The sequence below is a fragment of the Mus pahari genome, chromosome 12 (assembly GCF_900095145.1).
Source record: "Mus pahari chromosome 12, PAHARI_EIJ_v1.1, whole genome shotgun sequence".
NCBI lineage: Eukaryota > Metazoa > Chordata > Mammalia > Rodentia > Muridae > Mus > Mus pahari.
Genome location: NC_034601.1, coordinates 52853902 through 52875466, shown reverse-complemented (window position 1 = coordinate 52875466; position 21565 = coordinate 52853902). Strand labels below are relative to the sequence as shown.

Sequence of the window (21565 nt, the reverse complement as noted above, 5' to 3'; positions counted from 1 at the left end):
TTGTATTTGATCTTTTGTAATTTAATTTTTTTGTTTTGTTTTTGGCATGTAGTTCAAACAACCTGAAGCCTTTCTGAGTTCTTATACATACTGATGTTACGTAATGTCTAGAAGCTATATGTCAGAAATGTCTCTGGCCAGTCAGTGTTCTCTCTTGTAATTGCCAGCCTTTCCTCCACAGAGGGACCCTTCACACTTTACCCTCAACCCCGGCAACTGGTTAGGTGAGGTGTAAGCTTGCTGCCTGTCTCTTTCTAGTGAAGCACCAGGGGACATGCTCCAGCTCGAGGTGGCCTCTTGTTTGTTAGTGAGAATTAAAGCTGGAAGCTGTAGTAATTTTGGTTGGCTCCCTGTTCTAAGTAGATCTAAGGATCTCCTTTGACAGTGTAGCTCGTATTATATAACAAAGATTTATTACCGTGTAATAATTGTACTTTAAGTGCCTAGTTATTTGTCCTTAATTGCATTCTCACCATTTCTTTTTTTTTTTTGCTCCAGTACTAGATCATTTAAAATTGATGTTTTTGTAAAACAGGCATCGAATCCTATGAAAATATGAAATAAAGGCACATTCAGACACTCTGGCCCTCAGACATGTCCTGTACTTTCAGGCCATTTGCTGTGTGAAGATCTACATATGCAGATATTTTTACAAGTAAAAAGTTCTCTTTGGGATTGGAATTTAAATATGTCCCTTTAAAAATAGTACTTTAATATGTTTCTACAATTACATATGTTTAAATAAGCTATAGAGCATTACAATGTAATTCTTATATAAAAACCTCAGTTGTGGCCATTGTTTATCAGAATTTTGGTTTAAATATCCAAATGTCTTTATTTAGGGAGGGTTTGTATTCTACTGGAGGAGAGAAGAAAATCAATTCTACAAATTGATACGCAGTCTGTTTTACAGTGAACATAAAGCAGGATGAAGGAATGAGGTGGGATGGACGGCGTGAGTCTGGAGGAAGGCGGTGTGATCATTAAAGACTTCTACTGGGTTGCATCTGAGCAGAGACCTGAGTCGTATCTGGGAGCGATGGATGAACATGTCCAAACAAGAGCTTTGTAGAGTGGGAGAACACCATTTGAAGGTCCCAAGAATGTACAGTATTGTGTGCTGGGTGTTACAAACAGAACGGAAGGAACGGTGTCTGTGACATGGGGAGGGGCCAGAAGCCAGATGAATTAGGAGTGGGGAGACCCTAGCAAGAAGGTGAAATAGAGTTTAGCTTTGGATATTTTTCATAGCCTTGTTCTTATGTATTTACATTGCATGTTTATATTCATCTTGGAATTTAAAGAAAAGGGATGATTTGAGGTGGAGGGGAAATGTCACCCAGGACCGGGCTCTGCAGAGCACTGGGAAGACACAGTTTGGCTTATCTTTTGGTCCTCTTGTCTCCTTCAGGACTATTTTGGATGATACCTGGAAGAATGCCCCATGGTGTTCAGTGCTGTCCTTTTTTGAAATATTGAATATCTAACCCACAGCCTCACACTCTAGACAAGCCCTCCATCCCTAAGGGCTTCATTTTAGACAACTGGAATGCCAGTTTGAGTTCACACCAGGGCAGAGAGTTCCCGATATGGTTTCACTTCTCTTGAGCTGGGTCACAGATGTTCCGAGTCACAAGGGCATCTGAAGGGCATGAGGTGGACCAATGACTCTGGAGAGGAAAGAACAGTCATGCAAGACTACAGTGAATGAGTGGTAGACAGCTCCGGTGCCGCTTAAGCTGCCTAGAGTCTTACTGCACAGACCAAGCGTCAACTGTAATTATGGTCTTGTGTTGGAGGACTGAGATGGGGACTGGAAATAAAGCACCGTAGATATGGATCACAGGGGAAGGGGAGCATATGGAGCAGAGCAGCACCGGATACTCCAAGGTTGCAAAGTAACCAACTCCAATCACACCCATTACATTCCCTCCTTCCCTTGGTTTTCTCCCAAGATTCCTGAAATCGCTGGGATGCCAGATGTTTGAGCCGAAATACATGCTGTTTGATTGCCTCAAAATTGCCGCCTCTGGTTACCTTTCAATTTGGAGCCCAGAAATCGTGCCATAACCACCTGTTTTATGTCCTCTTAATGGTCATTTAAAAAGTACCAGTGCCACTGTACTGCAGGCAGTCAGCATTTACGAACGGACAGTTTGCCAGGTGTTTGTCTCTGAATCACTGATGTGGAAGTCTTTTCTCTTCATGGAGGCAGGGAAGGGCCTGCTGGATGGGGCTGCACCCTAGTGCCTGAAAGTCAGTTTCATTCGGAATAGACCTCACTGAGCAAAGAGAAAAATCCTCTTGCAGTGGGAAGGCATATTTCTAGGAAAGAACCTTTGCTCACATGTGCATGGCCTCCATATATGGGCAGCCTTTTAGGAGGGTCTGAGAGTAACGGTCATAATATATCTCAGGACGACAGTGATAGCTAGGGGAGTGGAAGGCAGGCCTGGATGCAGCCCGATTAATGTGGAGATAAGGTGCAGCTGGCACCTCTCATTGTTGTAATGCACCAGCGTTTGTTTTGATTTGTGCTTGGCTTCCTGGACGTGGCCTTTTTCTTCCTTTCCCACAGAAGACTCTAGTCTGCTTTCTTTTATCACCGACCCTGTACTTACAGACTCACAGAGTCCCAGAATTACAGGCCTGGGAGCCATCTCATATAAGCAGGTCTGCCCCCCCCCCCCCCCCCCCCGCTATTTATGGGTTAGTAAAATCACATCCTGAATGAGGGTTTTGCCGAAAAGCCTTTTGTCCCAAAGGAGCTACCGTTTGAAAGAGGCATATGTCTATTTTGAGAAGATACTTTTAGAAGTGTCATCTAAAATTTTTATTATTGATTTCATACACTGTTGTCACCCTTTTTTTTTTTTTTTTTTTCCCACAAGCCCCGTCCTCACCCACCTCTGGGGTCTTTTTGTTTTGTTCCTCCCCTCCCCCGCCCCCAAGCTAAGGTGAGCCACCAGGATGGTCAGGGTTGTGAAGCTATCCAATAAAGCATGGGTAAGCCAGCAATGTCTGTAGCAGTGAGGGCAATGACTCTGCCTCCCCCAACAGCCTGTCCACTGTGGACATCTTTAATGTTTTGCTGAACAGTTTACTGCCAATGACCACAGTTAAGGAAGCGGGTCTGCGAAAGAGCCTTTGTCGCATAAAATCTTTCCTTTCAGTCCTGGGAGGACTGGGGTGTGATGTGGTCACAATATAAGGAGGGCCAGAGACTGGCTATGTCGAGTTTCATCACAGGTGGGGGAGTCTGTGTGGTGAGGAGGCACATGGCAGGAAGGACAGGCCAGAAGGACAGGCCGAGTGAGGCTGCAGAGGGAGAGATGGGGCTCAGTGGACCAGGGTCTAGGTCCAGCTGACACTCTGTGAGGAAGGGGAAGACAGTGCCGTGTTGCCTGGTTCCTTTTTCTTTCCTGCTACATCACCAGTCCTGTTGCTGCAGACCCTCGTGAGGGTGTCCCGTGTGCCTTGGAGATGAACATACCGAGAGGGGGACGAGATGACGGGCATCAAGGGGCTGAGAGGAATGGGGGAGAAAGAGAGTTATCAGTTCTTCTTAGGAAAGGCTAGGGGTGGCCAACTTCCCTAAGGACCTTCCCTAGGTGATGTTTAAATGGAAGGACTTTGGCCAATGAGGTCAAGTGACCTCGTGTTTACCAGTGCTCGGAATGACCGCCAAGGACAAAAGATGCTTGTCTCTCTAGAAATGCCAGAGCATCGTCCACTCCAGTGTCTGCAGAGACATGGCTGACCCCTCCGGAAGACACTTGAGGAAACTGTACTGTGTATTTCTAGATTCTAGACGTTTCGGGCAAAGCCAGAAGCATGACGTGAGAGGAAAAGCTGCGGGAGGCCATGTGTTACAGGAGGTGGAAAGTGGAGGGCTTTCCTTTCCGAGGGTGACTTCCCCTCCCCCATGGACCACACCCCACTGCCAGGTTTATTTTTGAAAGAAGCCAAGATATTTGGAAGAAGGTTTAAGCATAAATATTTGCTTCCCCTCCCTTCCTCCCCACAAGGAACTTTGTTCAGTAAAAGGCTGCTTTGTCAAGCCTGTCCTCCCTCCATCCTGGAGGCAGCTCTTTGATCACATGAATGCATAACTGGCTGTGCCCCGGTTCCTTGTGCCTTAGTCTATAATGTGGGCTGCAGTGAGGGGATTTCTCACTTGTGGGTCCCACTCTGTACTCGGGATATTCCGTGTGCTCATTAAGGTAACAGCTCTTTGCTCTCTGTGGGTTTTCCTAATTAGTGTTTAATCTCTATGTATCAGCACTGACATCATCTGAATAGTGTTAAGTAGTGGTCTTCCCTCTTCCCTGTATTAACAGCAGGCATTGTTTTCAGCTGAATCCTGTTAGGCACTCAGTTCATTGTTAAGGAATGCCTGTCGGAGGGTGACCTCAGCTGAACACCTGGGAATGGCCGTGACTAGTACAGGGTAGATTCCTCTGTCCACTTTAGCTGGCATGCTTGACAATCAGATGTGTGTTTGCTTTTAAAAACCCAGCCCCCTGTGCGATTCAGTTATATGTGCAAAATGCTTGAGGAAGACAACATCTGTTGTTGTTTGGGGGTTTTGGTTTTTTTTTTCTTTGTTTCCCCCCCTTTTCCTTTACTCCTCAATAGCTTGTACCAGGGAGGTGGGGTGCTCTGTGTATGGTGGGTTGGTCAGTTATTGGGCCCAGCTTCATGTTTCTTATCTGCCAAGGGTACTCTTATCTAGCGAGAACTCAGTTAAAAGCAAGGGGATACGTTGTTTTAGATGGCAGGCCAGAACCTCATGGAAATTATTTGAACTTTCAGATGCTAATGTGCATTTTTTGGTTTTCATTGCCCAGGAGTTTGCTTTTTATGTCTAGCACATACCAAGTACATGCTTAAAGGGCACGTGCTGGAGTTCTGGCTTTCAGGTATGGTCTGTATAAGGTTGCGTGGAGGTGAGGAGCTTGCCCGTTATCTTCATATGTGTGCTCTTTCCGTTAAGTAAGACAAGGCTGTTGAGAGATGACAAGTATTATTTGTGTCTATAATTGTAATTCTTGCCTTTTTCTCCCTACTGCGAGGTAACTAAGGCTTTCTAAAAAAGATTACTATTGAAATACTCTCTGGTCCCAAGGATATTGTGAGCAAAACATAGGAATGGACTCTGTTGTCCTACATAAAGTTTGGAACTACCTGGATATGTCACTATCTCCTATGTTTTTGAATATGAAAGTGCCATTCCGTCTCATCCATTCATCTTTTTAGCATGCCACTGTGTTGTTTCTGTCTTTCTCTGCCTCTCTCTCTTTCTCTCTTCCTCCCTCTCTCCCTTTCTTTCCCCTCTCTTCTTCCTCCCCCCACCCCCGCCTGTTTCTTTGTAGTCCACACTGTCAAGATGACAAAGCATCCTTTAATTGGACAAAGATTCTGGGGAAAAAGTAGCAAATATTTAGGATTAAAGCTTTGTTTGGCCCTTCAAACAACTTGGCTTATTTCTAGTAGGATGCTAAGTGTGGATAGCTTCAATATTGCCTTTGTAGTAAGACAGGTATTCAAGAGAAGTGAGGTCTTAATGGAAGGAAGTTGATCTTCCTTCTGGGAGAGGAAGAATGTTGACAGCTTTGTTTCTGAAGTTAAAGGAGAAGGCCCTGTTTCTGTTTCTTGTGGGATGTGCTGGGTAGCTGGGTCTTTTTCCCCTTTCTCCTCCCTCCCTGCCTCCCTGCCTCTCTGCCTCCCTGCCTCCCTCACTCGTTCTGTCTCTCATCTTTTCTTTTTTCCCCTTCCTCCTTTTCCCCCTCCTCTACTTCCTTTTCCTTTCCCTTTTCCTTTTCCTCCTCGTCCTTTTCTTCTTCCTTCATCTTTTTTTGGTATTTTTGAGACAGAGTCTCACTGTGAAGCCCTGGAAGTCCAGGAATTCATGGTGTAAGACCTCATACATGCGCACTCTGTGCCTCTGCCTCTGGAGTGCTGGCACTAAAGGTGTGACACCATGCTAGGTTTGGGTCCCCTTTCAAAGAGGAAACTTTCTTGAGCTTGGAAACCAGCACATTAGATTTTGACCAGTTCAGGTTAATCTGTGGGTTTCTGGCATTAGTTATCTGTCACTTTGATTTTTTTTCAAACCTTACATTTAATGAGGGTTCTTAAATGCTTTAACCTCCCTTTTAGTTCACCACCCACCAGAGGTAGTGGGAAAGAAAGGAGAGGGGCAGTGGACCTGTTTGGAAATGGTTCTTTGGAGCAGCTCCTGTCTGTGTTGTCTGGAAATTGGTAGTTGAGTTCACAGGTTAGCAGTGGCAGCTTGGCCCACTCGCAAATACTTCATGGATGCACCAGCTGTCTAGTTTGGTAGAGTCAGGATAGCAAATATGAATCAGTCATGGTGGTACTACCTAGCAGAGGCAGCCAGGCCTCAGCCTGGGCACAAGTCAGCAGGAGGGACCAGGAGGGACATCTGGAGAAGTTCTTGCCTGTTCTCTCTCAGGGAAAGGAAGATAAGCAAAGATGCGGAACCCACAAGCGTAGCACAGCTAGCTCTGTAAGCAAGTCCTGTTTATACCTTCCAAACATCAGGTGTCCTTCACAGGTCTTGCCTCAGCCTGTGTCTTGCCCAAGTTCATGCCTTGACTCAGCACAGGTCTTGCCTTAGCACGTGTGTCTGTCTCAGCTGTCATCACTCTGCCAATCAGCCAGAGTCTGAGGAAGCTGCAAGAAACTACAGTTCACCATCGAAGTTTTTTGGTGTGTTTCTCTATCTAGAGTCCTGACCAACGCAGCTCAGCTATGCAGTGTAAGGCGGACCAGTACACGCATGTGGTTAGCAAAGAATCCTTCATCACCTGTCCTTTCAGGTGCTTGCTTTAGCACCTGGGTCCACTTCAGCTAAATGTTTCTGCACGTTTTTTGCCCCAGCAAAACACCATCCATCTGACTTTCCAAAGAACCCTTAAGTTTCCACTTCAGTTATCCTTGTGTGATGTGTATATTCCTGATAAATAAGAACCTTCCTTGAATATATATATATATATATATATATATATATATATACACACACACACACATTTATATTCAAGTATGGTATGTATTATGTAACCATTTGCATGCATCTAATGTCTGCGTGTGTGTGTGTGTGTGTGTGCGCACGCACCTGTGTGCAGGCGTATAGTATATATTGTATAACTATTTCCATGTATGTAGCCTGTGTGTCTGTGTGTGTATGTGTCTATGTGTGTGTGTGTGTGTGTGCTCCCATGTGTGTGCACTTGCAGATAATCATGGCTCCTTGTAGACTTTCTACTTTAGTTACAGAAGGACAAAGCTGCATTTTCAGGAGAAATTTTGTACTAGAAAAACGTTTGCTAGTTTTATTTACAGTTTTACCAAGGAAATATATTTTATAGGAAGGACTCTCAAAACTCAGGTGTGTCTGACCTGTCGATTTTCCAACACGGCTTTGTGATTACTGAGTTCATGCTTAAGAAATGCATATTTAAATTACAAAATATTAAGTGAACAAAGAAAAGAAACCTTTATAATATTTTTACGTAAGTTTTAAATTTTGTGTTGGACTGTGTTCATAGCTAACCCTGGCCACACATGCAGCCCATGCCAATTAGAGCTGCCTGTTTGAAAGGAACTTTAGGTAACTGACGAGTGGAGTATGAAATTAAGCAGTCACTTTCTGTTTAATTTCTAGGCAGGCTGTTGAAGGTAGAGCCCCATGATTCATTTGTACAATCAGCACAGTCAGGATTATCCTGAGGTGATCTTTTTAGTGTGCCAAGTTTTATGTGGATTTTGCCAGTTTATTTTCTTTGGTTAGAGCTTAAGTAGATTAGTATAATTAAACAAACAAACAAACAAAAACAAATATAAAGAAAACCCTGAGATAAAAAGCAACCTTGTAGCAACAGGTAAGGTTATTAAACAACAGCAGCAACAACAATAACAACAAAAAGCACGAAGGAAAAAAAATCCGCTTCTTTAAAACTGCAACCACTTACGAATTCTTATTCTATGAAATGTGTATGTATGTTACAGTCTTGTGTTCAATATTCTTTCTCATTTTTGACAAGTGTATGCGTGTATCTAATTATCTTTGGTTATACTCACTACCCCCATTGCCCTCTCTTATCCCATGCCCTATATCCATGGATCCCTTTCTCTCCCTTTCTCTTCCTCACTACCACTTCTACATGTCTCTTTGGAAGAACATGCAGCTTAACTAGGGCATGGGTGAGAGGCATCAATATTTGTCTTTCTTCCCATAGAATTTTTCATCTGTTTAGCCCACAGCTGACACATTTATCTTCTTTTAAAACATGGTTACTTTTTCTTCTGACATTTAAAGCATTTAGGGCACAGCTGTATCTCTCTCTCTCCCTATATTATTGCATAGAATCTTGGACTTAGGGCGCTGTAATCCAGTAAGTTGTCCCGGTGTTTGTGTGCTTTGCCATACTCTTTTCTTCTGACTATCGCTGTTGATTCCTTGGGTGTTCTCCGGAAGAGCAGCACTTGGTTTTATGCTCAGGAAAGTCTATGGCGCCTAAGCCACTTTTTCCCATCCCATCTGCTCTGGGGTTGGTCTTTATCTGATCTGAGTTACTGGCGCTTCTCTTTGCAGTTGCTGCACCATGCCATGATCATGGGTCTGTGGTCATCACGGATATACCTGCCTCCTGTCTCAGGGCTCTGAAGCCTTCACACTGCAGTCAGGAAAAAGAAAGATTGCATTCTGAAACGGGTTGAGCCAGTTCTCACACAGAGTGGAATTCATTAACCTCTGTTCTCCTCTGCTACAGGATTACCTCTGCCTGTCCCAAGCTGTGTGCACTAGTGTTAAACTGAAAACAAACAGAACGTGTGTCTCCCAAAGTATTGTACTCTTGGACTCCCTGCTTTCCAACCTCCCCGGGCAGTACTTTGTGAAGCATGCAGAAGCTCTTGTTTGTTTTGTGCTCCAAAATACTTTGTTCATTCAACAGCTGTAATATTTAACAGACAGCATTGCTGAAGACTCCGCACCAGTTTCCCCTGAATAGACAGACTTCCTTGTCTTGATTTGCTAAAAGCCAAGCACAACCCCGGGTACATGGAAGACAGTCATAACGATTGTCTTAAGAGTTTCATTGCTGTGAAGAGACACCATGGCCATGGCAACTCCTGTAATTGGGGGTGGCCTACAGTTTCAGAGGTATATTCCATTATCATCATGATAGCAAGCATGGCAGCATCCATGCAGACAAGGTGCTGGAGAGGGAGATGAGAATTCTACATCTCCATCCCCAGGCAACAAAGAGGAGGAGATCTTCTTCCACACTGCTCGTAACCTGAGCTTATGAGACCTCAGAGCCTGTTCCTACAGTGACACACTTCTTCCAACAAGGCCATGCCTTCACCACACATCCTAACAGTATCACTATGGGCCAACTATTCACACACATGGGGGGCCATATCTATTGAAACCGCCACAATGATCTTCACCGGGGGTATTCAGTTTGTCAAGGGTCAAGAAAAGGTGCAAACATCATAATGTATAGGAACAGACACATTTATATTTAACATTTGTATCTGCCCGTTAGCAACAGTCTAGTTTTGGGTGTCATTTCTTGGTGCTTCTGTGAAGTTCCACAGGCGACCATTAAAAGTGACTGCCCTAAAATTTGAATCACTTAGGTGCCCAGATAAACCTGCATCTATTTTTGAGTATTCACAGAATTCACCAGGTGAAACTATATGTTTATATAACGAATTACTGAGTAGAAGTATCACTCAGCATAGGCACTAAAATAATGTCACGCTGAGGATAACCGTGATATAAATAAGGATAGAGTGCTAGCTAGCACGTTCCGACGTCAGGTTAGCAGTATACCAGCACTCCTTTCTGTGGCTCTGTCCCTGCCGTGATACGATCGTCACTAGAAGGCTGCATGCAGCATGATGAGTTCACAGAAGGTTCTGAAGCCTGCAGGAGGAGAATTGGATGCGCTTTTCCAGCTTAGATTCAATTAGCCTGTTCCTAGGACTCCCCCATCATAGCAGGTTTCAATTCTTGTCTTATATAGAGAAACTGTACCTGTTGAATAATTTCCCTTTAATTTCAGATGGCACTGTGGCTTTTATTTTTCAGTGTTGAAAATGAGCCCGTGAGCACAAATCAGAAAAAGGAAAATGCGCTTTCATCAGAAGCAGTGAAGGTACGGTTTAAATTAATATTATTTTTAATATTATTAATTAATTATAATAATTATATGGTGTAACCACCCAGAAAAGAGTTTAAATTTCTGTATATTCTTCCTTTTGCCTTTTTGTTTTTTCCATATATTGAAGAACATGTTCATTTTACATTGTTAGGATATCTAACCTTGCCCCCCCCCCCAATACATACTCCATGAGGTGGGACACAACCTTGTCAGGGTTGCATTGGCCACAGTGTGAACTTCACTTGAGGCACTGAGGTGGTTTTGCCGTAGTTTTGAAATATCTAAATGAGTTTCATAGTCCCTTCCAACAGATTTTAAGTTGCGTTTCATGGAATGGTATTGAAACCTAATGGTGCTTTGGGGAGGTACAAATTAATATGTCACTGATGGATGTCATTGTCATGTGAGGGATCTGTTTGGCTAGCTCATGTTAAGCCTGCTGAGCACGACAGGACACGCATCAACCATGTCCAAGCGACCTACTGACCTGCACAGTTGCGGTGAGAGACTGAAATCCTTGGAAATTATAGACCTCTGCAGCTTTCCTAAGCGGTTTTCTAGGAAAATGGAATTCTGGGTCTGATACAGACTGGTTGTATCACCACAGTGGTGACATTTGGTATTAGTTGCTTGCTTTCCTTATATGTGATTTGTGACGGTCAGTCAGCTGGTTTCGTTTGTGTATTCCAGGTTCAATTAGGCTGGCCGTTAGAAGAATACAAAGTTATCTGAATTTTTCTATTACCGTTGAGGGTACTTTTTAAAAACATGTTTAATTATATACAATTTGTGAGTTATATCTAAGAAAGTTAAGGTGTGTATTCTTCCTGCTTTCTCAATGAAAGTGAAAATATTTGCTTTATTGAGAGAAATAGGTCAGAATCAGCTTTCTTTTCTTCCCTTGCTTGAGTTTGGCTACTGAATCGTGCACTGTGACTTATTTTTTATTTTGGTTGATTGATTGAGATTTTTTTTCCTACACAGGGCCTCACGGTGTAACATAGGCACGGCCCTACCCCCGCTGTGGTCCCTCCTCAGGCTTCTGGGTGGTGGGATTGCAGTATGTATCGCCACGTTGGCTCCACCCTCAGCTTTCCTGAGTCCTCTCACTACTTCTCTTCTGCAGACAGCTCTCGGCAGCCTGCTCAGTGACCATGGCATGGGCTCTACAGCGTGCTCTCGTCTTCAGCCTCTGAGAGAACCCACACAAGTGTCTCGCTTCTAATGCTACACACGAAACTCGCCTCTGTGTTCCACAGCTACTCCTGAGATCTCAAACTCGGAGGATTCTTTGGCTACCAATTCCTGTCCCTGGATCCCTCAACTCCGCATTGCTTCTACTACACTGTGCACCTTCGGCAAACCTTTCTGTTCTTTTGCTTCCCTATGTTGGTCTCTGCTTATTGCCCTACTCAGCCTGCATCTGCCTGTTGCCTAAACTTTCAGTCTGCAGACTTGGATGAAGTCAGCCTTTACTTTCCAGGAGTCCGGTCCATCTTTTATCTCCAGTGATTTGTTTGAGAGTCACAGCTTTTGGAGTTCAATAAGTACATACGGCAGCAAATATGGTGGTAGGGCCTCCGTGCCAGCAACCTTCCCATCCTGCATGTCTTGGTCTATTCTCCCAACAGTTTTCCTTCCATTGCTAAGGTCTGTTTAAGTTTGAGTGTTCAGGATTTCATTCTGAGGTCTGGGCATCTGCATAAATACCACTTGTAATCATGACATTATCCATAACTATGAATATGGGGGCACCCAATTAGTTCATGATAAAAAGGACACAGGCTACTCTCTTTGCTGGAAAATTTTTGGCACTTTAATCCATGTATTTCCCTCTTCCTCTTATTCCCTCTCTCCTTCTTTCCTTCCCTCTCTCCCTTCCTATCTCCCTTCACCCCCTTGAAACCACTGGTATGGTTTCTTCAGCCCATTCACATGGGATTAAAACAAGTATGTGTGTTCTAACATGGTTCCAGGGATACACCTGACTGGAGACAGCATGGACATGAGGAAAAGATGGACATCCAGAGAACTGGGAACAGGAGGACTGGGCTCTCAGATGCAGACTCTGTAGCGACCTGGAAAACAGTGTGCTTATCATGTTCAGTTGAATAGAGGAAGATTATTACATTGAGCTGATCAGGGAGGTGGGGTTCTAATATACAGTCTGAACAAAGAGGCAGGGTTTTATAGTATATGACTAGATCAAAGAGGCAGGTTTTGCTATCTCAGTAGGAGCAGTCTCTGTAGGGAGCAGAAGCAAGGGGCAGTACATGGTGGCATGTGCATTTTCTGCACACACTGTCAACCTTCCTACTCAGGCCCCAGAGGAAGGCTTTGCCATTCCCTTGACTCTGAGGCTGTGGGATCCTTCATATATCTGTGCCGGTGTCAACAACACAAATTCACTCAGGCCTTCACACACCAAGGGCTTCTTTGCTCTCCGCATGTATGGGTAAAACCACCATCAGTCCCATAGCTTGAGAATACAAACTGTTGAAAAAGATTAGCCATGGCACTTAGTATATTGCTATTTTGAGAAGTTCCAATTGGAGATTTTTCATTTGGCAAATGGTCTGGAATACGCTGTTTGTTTTGTTTCTGTTAATCAGTTTTCTGAAATATCCACAGCACTGCAGTATGGCATCGCTCTCCTCTTTGCATCTTATTAACCTGAATTTTATGCCTTCAATATTAAAGGAAAAATATGAAGGAGTTTCTCTCCGGAGTCTGAAACATAACAGACTTATGAGTAGTTGACATCATCATATATACCTTATTTTGCATTTGACATTGAGATATCAAATCAAGACGTCAGTGATGTTTTCTAAGATGCTGGAGTTACAAAATTTTATTTTACTTTTAAATAGTTACAGATTCAATTTTATATTACATTTGGATATCATTAAATTCCTAATTCTTAAAATTGTTGTATAAATCCTCCTGCCTCTCTAACATTGCTAGCTATGTCTAATACTTGCATGTATTTTTCTCTACTGAAATATGTATTCCTGTTAATTGGTTTTTTTTTTTTTTTATTTTAGCTGGAAAAACTTACCAGTTATCTAGTTTGCATCATACCAGTGTCCTGTGGTCTTAATATGTCACTACACTCTCGCCCAATTTTATTTAAGAGAGAAGACATGTTATTGATTTCAGAGGCTGTCTGTCCCTTTCTCCCTTTTAAAGATGAACTCATGAAGGTCTGCACCCCATGTCCTGTGCCAGGGCATTGGTGGCCCTATGTCTCTATGTCCTATCTTATCTGCTTCTGGCCCTTCTCTCTGTTGGCCTCTTCCCATGTGCCTCAGCGCTCCCCGCATATTTACAAAAGCGACAGCAGTCAGCTCTCTTCATCTGATCACCTCTCCTCTCGGTCTCTCATTTCACTCAACTCAGACATTTTACTCAGAAATTTCACACGGAGTGTGCCTTAGTTCTTAATGCTTTCTAGCTTGATTCCTGTGTTTCAGCCTCGGGAAGCCTGGTGCTGCGTCCACAGCTCCTTAGCGAATGGAGGCCTTTCCATGAAAGCAATACACTTAAGGTCACTCATGACCCATTGTCTCGGGAGCCTTTTGTTCCCTGTTCTCCATCTGCCCGGCCAACTGAAACACTTCATCTTCCAAGTCTCGTTTTCTTTTTCCGAAGGCTTTTTGGCCTGTCTTTGCTTTATGACACTGGGCTTTAGCTTCTGCCTCGGGCCATTCCTTCTCCCTTTGGACAATGATTCTCCTTGGGCTAAATAAGGTTCTCAACCTCTGTGGCTCGTGACCCCTCTGGGGTCTCATATCAGATATGCTGCATATCAGATATTCACATTACAATTCATAACAGCAAAATTACAGTCGTGAAGTAGCAATGAGATAATTCTGTGGCTGGGGGTCATTACAACACGAGGAACTGTATTAAAGGGTCGCAGTATTGGGAAGGTTGAGAACCTCTGCTGAGAGTGCCCACCCTCCTCACTGTCATTCATCCAACGCGACTTCTTGCTGTCCTTGCCACGACCTTTCTCACTGTCAGGTCTGTGCCTGATTTCTCTTCCCTGAAAGCCTCAGACTTGATTATTAACATCCCTGGCCTTTTTCTGTGCATGTCCTTTTGAAATCTCAGATTCCGTCTGCCTGAAAAATCCCAGTAAGTCCTGGAATATACTATACTTCTTTGTGCGATTTGGCGTGTGAGCTGGGAGGTGGAGAGAATTTTCTGATTTGGACTTGTTTGTAAACATTAAAGGTAGCTACCAATATTAGTAATACAGGAGGATCTTCACAGCATATAAGTGGCACTGTGTGTGTGTGTATGTGTGTGTGTGTGTGTGTGTTTAGGCATGCATACATGTGCCCTGGTGTGTGTGTGGTAATTAGAGAATAACTTCTTTCTAGGCATATATACTTCTTTCAGGAGTTGCTTCTCTCTTTTCACTGTGTGGGCTCTGGAGATGGAACTTGGGTCCTCAGATTTGATGGCTAGACCCTTTGCCTGCTGAGCCATCTTGGTGAACCATCTTGGTGAGCCTATATAGTGAATATATCAATTTAGGCATTTGTTCATATGTCTTGTGTATGTGGCCCTTCCTTCTTGGGTAAAATGGTCATCAAATTTAAGTGTATTGTAAGTTTCCTTAGTGAGAGAGACTCACTCCCTAAACTGAGTTTGTAAAATGTTGCTGCCTTAATAAAACTTTACTATCTTTTATTTTCCAGACACTCAGACAATAGCAGCAATATCATATTAATTTAATATAAAAATAGAAAAATATACTTTTTCAGGCATGGGAATACTTTTTTCCCCCCTCAACTCTAACCATCCCTGCAGTTCCCTGTGTAAACAGATCACAGCACTGTTGACAGTGGGGTGAGCTCCCCCTCCCAGCCTTGCTGTCTTCCTTGTTCTCCGCCAACTGTAACACCTCCTTGGAGCAGTTCTAACATGACATATGTGAGGATGGAAAGAACATCGTCTCTGGAACCAAACATCTGGGCTCAAGTCCCACATCTCCCCTAATGGGGTTTTGTAACCCTGGAAAATGTTCTCAGCCACTCTGAGCCTTGGCTCCCTGATCTGTTGTAAGCTGGCCATTCCTTGTTTCATAGAGGCATTTTAGAGCTGGCTGAGATGCACTGTGCCATACTGGTCACAAGAGAGACTTGGGAAAATGTTTGCTTTCTTGCCATCAATAATAGTGTGACTTAAACTCTAATGTAACTTTATGAAGGCTGGTGGTGTGTTCTGCGTGAAGTCAGAGTTCTCCCCTACTTACTGGCTTGTGAAGAGAGAGTGCCAGGTGCTGGAGTAGAGAATTCACTTTTGTCCCCTTGCTCTCCTGATGAACACAGGGATTGCAGCAGCCTAAGCCTATTGTCCTGGCCGCACTGGTCTGGGGCCTTAGGATCTCTTGAGTTCCTGGATGCTGAGTATGTTGTAAGGTATCTGGTTTGACTTGTAACAGGCCCAACCTGTTGTAGATCTAGGAGGTTGCTACGTTGTTATGAAGAATTTTGAGTCTCAGGTATGTGTACACTCTAGATACATGTGAGTACCTTTGTTCCATGAGTGCTGAACATTAATTCTAGAACATTAGACTCTTCTCAAACTGGAGAAATCTGTACCATAATAGGAAGGAATGGCTTTTCCCACGGTCTGTTCTTCTTCATTTCTCACATTGTATTGGCTAAGCCAAAATGCACCATTGTGCCATAGCCTAATGTATATTCATGAACTTGGGTTCATATATACAACTCTCTGATGTTCTTTTCGTCCCTACTGGTATTAGGTATCAACAGTATGATCAGGGACTAGGAGATGGCTCAGTCGTGTAAGCATCTCCAGCCCTCACAACAAGCTGATCATGGTCAAGTATATAGCTGTAACCCCAGCACTATGGGAATCAGAGATGAACACCACTGGCGCTAGCCACCTACCTGCCTGCCTTCAGGTGCAGTGAGAAATCTTGTTTGAACTGGGAGTAAGGTGGAGAGAAATAGAGTCAGATATCCGATGTTCTCCTCTGGTTGTAGCATGCTCATGCAGCATATACATGCATGAATATAAACAACAAATAAATATATCCCCCCAATAAGAAATAGTGTGTTCAAAAGGAAGTTAAATTTCCTTTACTTCATCCTAGCATTTTCTTTTTAAAATTTTATTATTGTTGGATTGATTGATTGAGATAAGATCTCACTCTAGCCACACCATTAGCTGGCCTTGAACTCATAGAGTCTCACCTGCCTCTGCTTTCTGCCCTTAATGCTTCTGTGTTTATATTCAGTATCTTTTATACTTAATGTTGAAATTTAATACTTAACAAGGTTTGTATAATTTTTGTTTGAAATGGGGAACAACAGAGACAAAAAGCAAGTAATGTGACTAGACCACACCATTACAGGGGAGCAGGGATGTCGGTTTTATATAACTTTAGCTCCACAGGAGGATTTTGTAGTTCAGAGAAAATGGAAGAATGAGGGTACAGAATGGCCAAGTTCATTCAGAGGTGTTGCCTTTAAGGTTCCAACGCAGCATCCAAAAGATGGAGAGAAGGTGCCTGGTGGACAGTCTGATGTGCAGGCTCCAGAGTTTAGAATTGAGAGTACACATTCGGGGACCATCTGATTGATTAAATTCATGGAAAATGAGGTCTCCTTGGGAGTGCATGAAAGCACTGTGCATCCGGGCTGGAATCAGAGGAAAATGTTCTGTAGGAGATGGCTACAGGAGGTGATCTGGAGTGGTATGGAGAGAACAGTCGGAGAGGAGGAGAAACACAGAATGTCTTTACAGAAACCAAAAGTCAGAGCTCTCTTTCAGGTAGAAGAGAGGCTAAGTTCAGACTGTGAGGGGATGTATTTTAAATAGAAGGCAGGTCCTCTATTGAATGTGAATGGGTATTGAATGCTTTGTCTAAGGACTGGCAAAAGGGTTCAATAGACTTCCTGATGAAGTCCTGCTTAATTTTAAACCAAGATTTATTTGCCAGTGTGTGGAAAACAAAACAAAACTGCATTTCTCATGGTCTGGGTGACTGGAGATCAGTAGAAAATAACCAAGGGCCAAGAGAGCTTTTGTGGGTGGTGGCTGTACCTGAAAGTTAGGTAAAAGGATGCAAATTTATAGAGATTGATAGAAAAGAAAAACTGAAGGAAGGAGCCCTGGCCAAGGGCGGAGGATTGGAATGATGGGCTTATCTCTGTCGGTGGGGGAAGTGTTGCAAAGATGCAGAGGTCCCAGTGCACACTCGTGGTTGCCCGGGATTAGGAGTCAGAGTTTGGGTCCTGGCAGGATAGAGCAGGCCAGGAAGGTGGAGCAGGAGTGTGATCCCTGGAGTTGAGAGTGGAGCAGAACTGGCTAGAGTGTGCTGAAGGGCTGTCCTCCTTATGGACAGAGCAGCCAGTCAGTAACTGTGTGGGCAGGAGGACCAAATAGGGCCTTGTAGGAAGAGTCACCGGACCTTCTCTTTGCCAGTCAAGTATCTTCATTTGGCAACAGTCCCAGCATCCTCAAAACGCTGCTGCTCGGGATGTTGGTACAGCTCTACCCCCCACCCCGTGCCCACCTACTGCAGGCTGTTATAAAGGAGGACAGTGCTCATTCAACTTATTAAAAATCCTTGTATTGAGCTGGGTGTGGTGGCGCACGCCTTTAATCCCAGCACCTGGGAGGCAGAGGCAGGCGGATTTCTGAGTTCGAGGCCAGCCTGGTCTACAGAGTGAGTTCCAGGACTACACAGAGAAACCCTGTCTCGAAAAAACCAAAAAAATCCTTGTATCACCAGGAGGTAGGTTCCACAACAGCAGAAATATGAGTGTATTTTCTCAGCCAGCTCTAAACAGCTGTGGTAGTGTCTTGTTCAGTACGTTTAAATGAATGAATGCTGAAGTTCACCTCCTCCTATCTGCTATTTTGCTCACTCTGCTTTAGTCTGTTGCTGATTTGGGGTTACATTCTCCAGAAACATGGTTTCCAAGTTGTTTTTGTTCAGAGAGCCCAAATCCAAACTCCCCCCACCCCCCCCACCCACTTTCAATCCTTATCTCCCCTCTCCTGTTCCTGACATCAGAGCCACCTGAGCTTACAAAATTCTCCAGGTAGAGAACTGTTCAGGCTTTAGCCCTGTCCTCTACTCTGAGACCAGTGTTTCTTCTTCTCTCTGAGGCTAATACTTCCCTTCCGTTGGAGCTCAGGCATTGCTCTCTTTTTCCCATCACATTTCTGTCCTCTGGAGTCCTCTTCCCTTTCCCACGAATGAAGAGCTGCCTCATACAACAGGGACAAAAGGCCAGTTCTGTCTTGGAACTTAAAATACCATTTGTCATTCTTCCTGGTTTAAAGTCTCTCCAGAGAGTCCCTTCTCTGTTGCAACTTTTCTTGTTTCTTTGCATCTCATTCACTGCATAACACCTTGGGTTGAGAGTGGACTCTTGTTTGGAATACAGGACTTTGCTAATTAATTTAGAGGGTGGCGGTAAGGCCTGAACAAGCATTCCGAAGGAGTTGAAGAGTGAGTTATAAATAGCTGAGGGAAGATGGTCTAGGCAGAAAGCAGAGTAAATGAAGGATTCCCCAGACATCTGTGAGGGGCTAGCTCTCGTTGTCTTGTTATAGTCTGGCAGTGGTCATGGCATTCTTTATTTCCTTCTGCATCTGGAGTTACTCTGTTCCTTGTCTAGAGTATACTGGAGGGAACTGGCTTTTGTGTTCTCCATATATTTCCCGGATTTCTTCTTTCCTCATGATGAATTGTAGTTTTGTACCTTGGCCTTGGTGCTGTCATTGGTCCCTTTTCCTTGTGTCCTTTAGTCTTCTGCCACACCTATATGGTGGCACACATCCTTCATACTTCCCATGTTAGATCTTGGATCTGGCAAACTATGTTTTGCACAGTGAATCTATCCCTCCACCCTCTAGTTAAGTAGGCCCTCTATGGTGCACCTCCCTTTTCTAGGCGCCCCCTCCTAGTGGTCAGCATCAGCCTCCACTGCCAGCTCCCCAAAGACCATTGCTAAGAGTCTTAACCAGTATAAATAATGCTTTCTGCCATTTCCTTGTACTGCATGCGACAAAGTCCATGCAGATGGATGAACCTAAAGATCACGAAACATCACAACCTACAATAGATGTAAGAATAAATCCTTAACCCAGGCCTTCCTCATTGCGTTTGCATTTTACATGCAGGATAACTGTGTCTTTGTGTGTAAGTGGAATTAATGTTTGTTAGTGTTTGCCCGAATCTGAGTGCTTTTAATCTACTGCCTCCTTAGAACAATGGTAAACAGGCCTATTGGCAGAAGGAAGTGGGCCCCACCTAGTGAGAGCCTGCGGTTGGACTAACTTCATTGTTTTCCAGGCCCAGGGCAAAGAACAGCTGCTTTAGATCAGGCTTGACGTTTTAATATAGAAATTGTAGGTGTTTCAGTTGAATGTTGGAGCTTGTTCACATTTGTTTCTAAATTTAGAAGCTTTCTTCTTGTTGAGAATCTTCTAATTACTGAGGAAAAAAAAATGTCAGAAGACTCTGAGGGTAAAATTGAGCAACTGAGACATTTCAAAGAACCTTAAAAACACACACACACACACACACACACACACACACACACACACACACACACACCATCCTTTGTTCAACTTGCACTGTAGACATCCTAGAAGCCGAACACTGAAAACTGAGAGAAGCAAACGCTGATTCCTTTGTGATACTCCAGTGTTTCAATGCTACTCGGTGGCCCACAGTACCTTAGGCAGGTAGCCCTGTGTGAGGAGCCACAATCGCTCAGGCTGGTTTCAGCAGAGTGAATCACACACTCGCTTACAGCGCCTGCTCATTTTGGTGCAGAGGGGGACTGCCTGCCCAGAAGTTAGAACCAATTGCACGGAGTAGTCAACAGACAACAGTGATATATGTGAACAAACTAGCATGTCTCCTGCCAAACTCTGAGGCAGTTGAGGAGAGGGTGGGCTCCACAGACTTAACAGCAGGGCAGGGGAAGGGTGGTTAGTTGGGGGGTGGTAGAGGAGGGCTGTACTAATGAACTGGGTAGGTAGAGGAGGTGGAAGTTAAGTGGGATCACAGCAGATGAAACCCATAGAAAGTAAGCCCTTTAGAGACTGAAAGGCCGGTGTATTCCAACAATAGAGGCTTACAAGTTATGTAAGCCCTACCTTTATATAAGAATAGAAAAATGAGCCGGGCGTGGTGGCGCATGCCTTTGATCCCAGCACTCGGGAGGCAGAGGCAGGCGGATTTCTGAGTTCGAGGCCAGCCTGGTCTACAGAGTGAGTTCCAGGACAGCCAGGGCTAGACAGAGAAACCCTGTCTCAAAAAAAAAAAAAAAAAAAAAAAAAAAAAAAAAAATAAGAACAATAAATAAATCTACAGTCTTTCTTCTAATGTGGCCACCAACTTAAAATACTCACTTGAAATCATTTTGCATCATCATATTCTTACCACTATTTTCAGCGTGATCCTCGTACTATATTTGATATGTGGTTAGTGGAATTCCCTTCCAAGCTGTTTCTGAAACAAGGACCAAGGTGAACAACTGACAAGTAATTACGATAGCTTTGCTTTCTTGAAGATCGGCTTCTTACAAAACTCCCTCATGTGAGCTTCCAGCGCCCTAGGGTGGTTTTACCTTGATGGTCTGATCTTTCCCTGACTCACAGTTGTGGCTTTTTTTATGAGGACTCTTGAGCGTGGTGAGTGACAGACAATTTTGGGTGTGCATTCCACGTCCAAGTATGCAGCTATGTGAGCAGGCATGTTTGGGAGGCAGGGTGAGCTGGCTGGCGCATTTGCTTGAAGCGTTTTGGAATCCTGGCAGAGTGTGAGGTGGAATGCCAACACATTCTCTGCTCTCCTAGTGTGCTCTTAGCTTGAGCGATTCATATGAATGTGAGTATGAATGTGAGTATGATTTACTGACAGTTGAATTCTGGGCAGGTAAAATGCATCTCTGAAGATGCTGAGTGTCTTTAAAGATTGGCCAGGGCACTCCTTATTTTGTATGTAATTCCCTGTCAGGACTTCATGTTTCGGTGCTCCTTTACATAGAATGGTACAGGATGTTCCTGTCTTTCTTGACCATGTTGAGGAACAACTTTATATAATACAATAGCATAGCTGTGGGTTAATACAATGCTGAAATGATAAAGTCATATACTAGATGTTAGAAGTAATACCTATAGAGTAGTAGCTCTATAATGGTAAAGGGCATATTTAAATACTTGTCAAAATGGGATCTGTCCCAGATCTCCATTTTGGCATCTTCTCAGTTTGGCATCCTAATTAATTTCCAGTTAAGTAAGCCCCTTAAAAGCTAATGCCTTACTACACACACACACACACACACACACACACACACACA

The 21565-nt window shown here is 43.8% G+C and overlaps 1 protein-coding gene across 2 annotated transcripts in view; it reads left to right on the top strand.

Moving 5' to 3' along the window:
* The window catches only part of Crybg3 (crystallin beta-gamma domain containing 3), a 100303-nt gene that overhangs the window by 10211 nt on the left and 68527 nt on the right, over positions 1-21565 (top strand). The window contains exon 2 of one of the 2 annotated variants that reach the window (XM_029544216.1): positions 10127-10193. The exons of the other annotated variant lie outside the window; for it this stretch is intronic. Coding sequence (XP_029400076.1) covers positions 10127-10193 — 67 coding nt within the window. The remainder of the gene's footprint in view (positions 1-10126; positions 10194-21565) is intronic. 2 annotated transcript variants of the gene reach the window in all.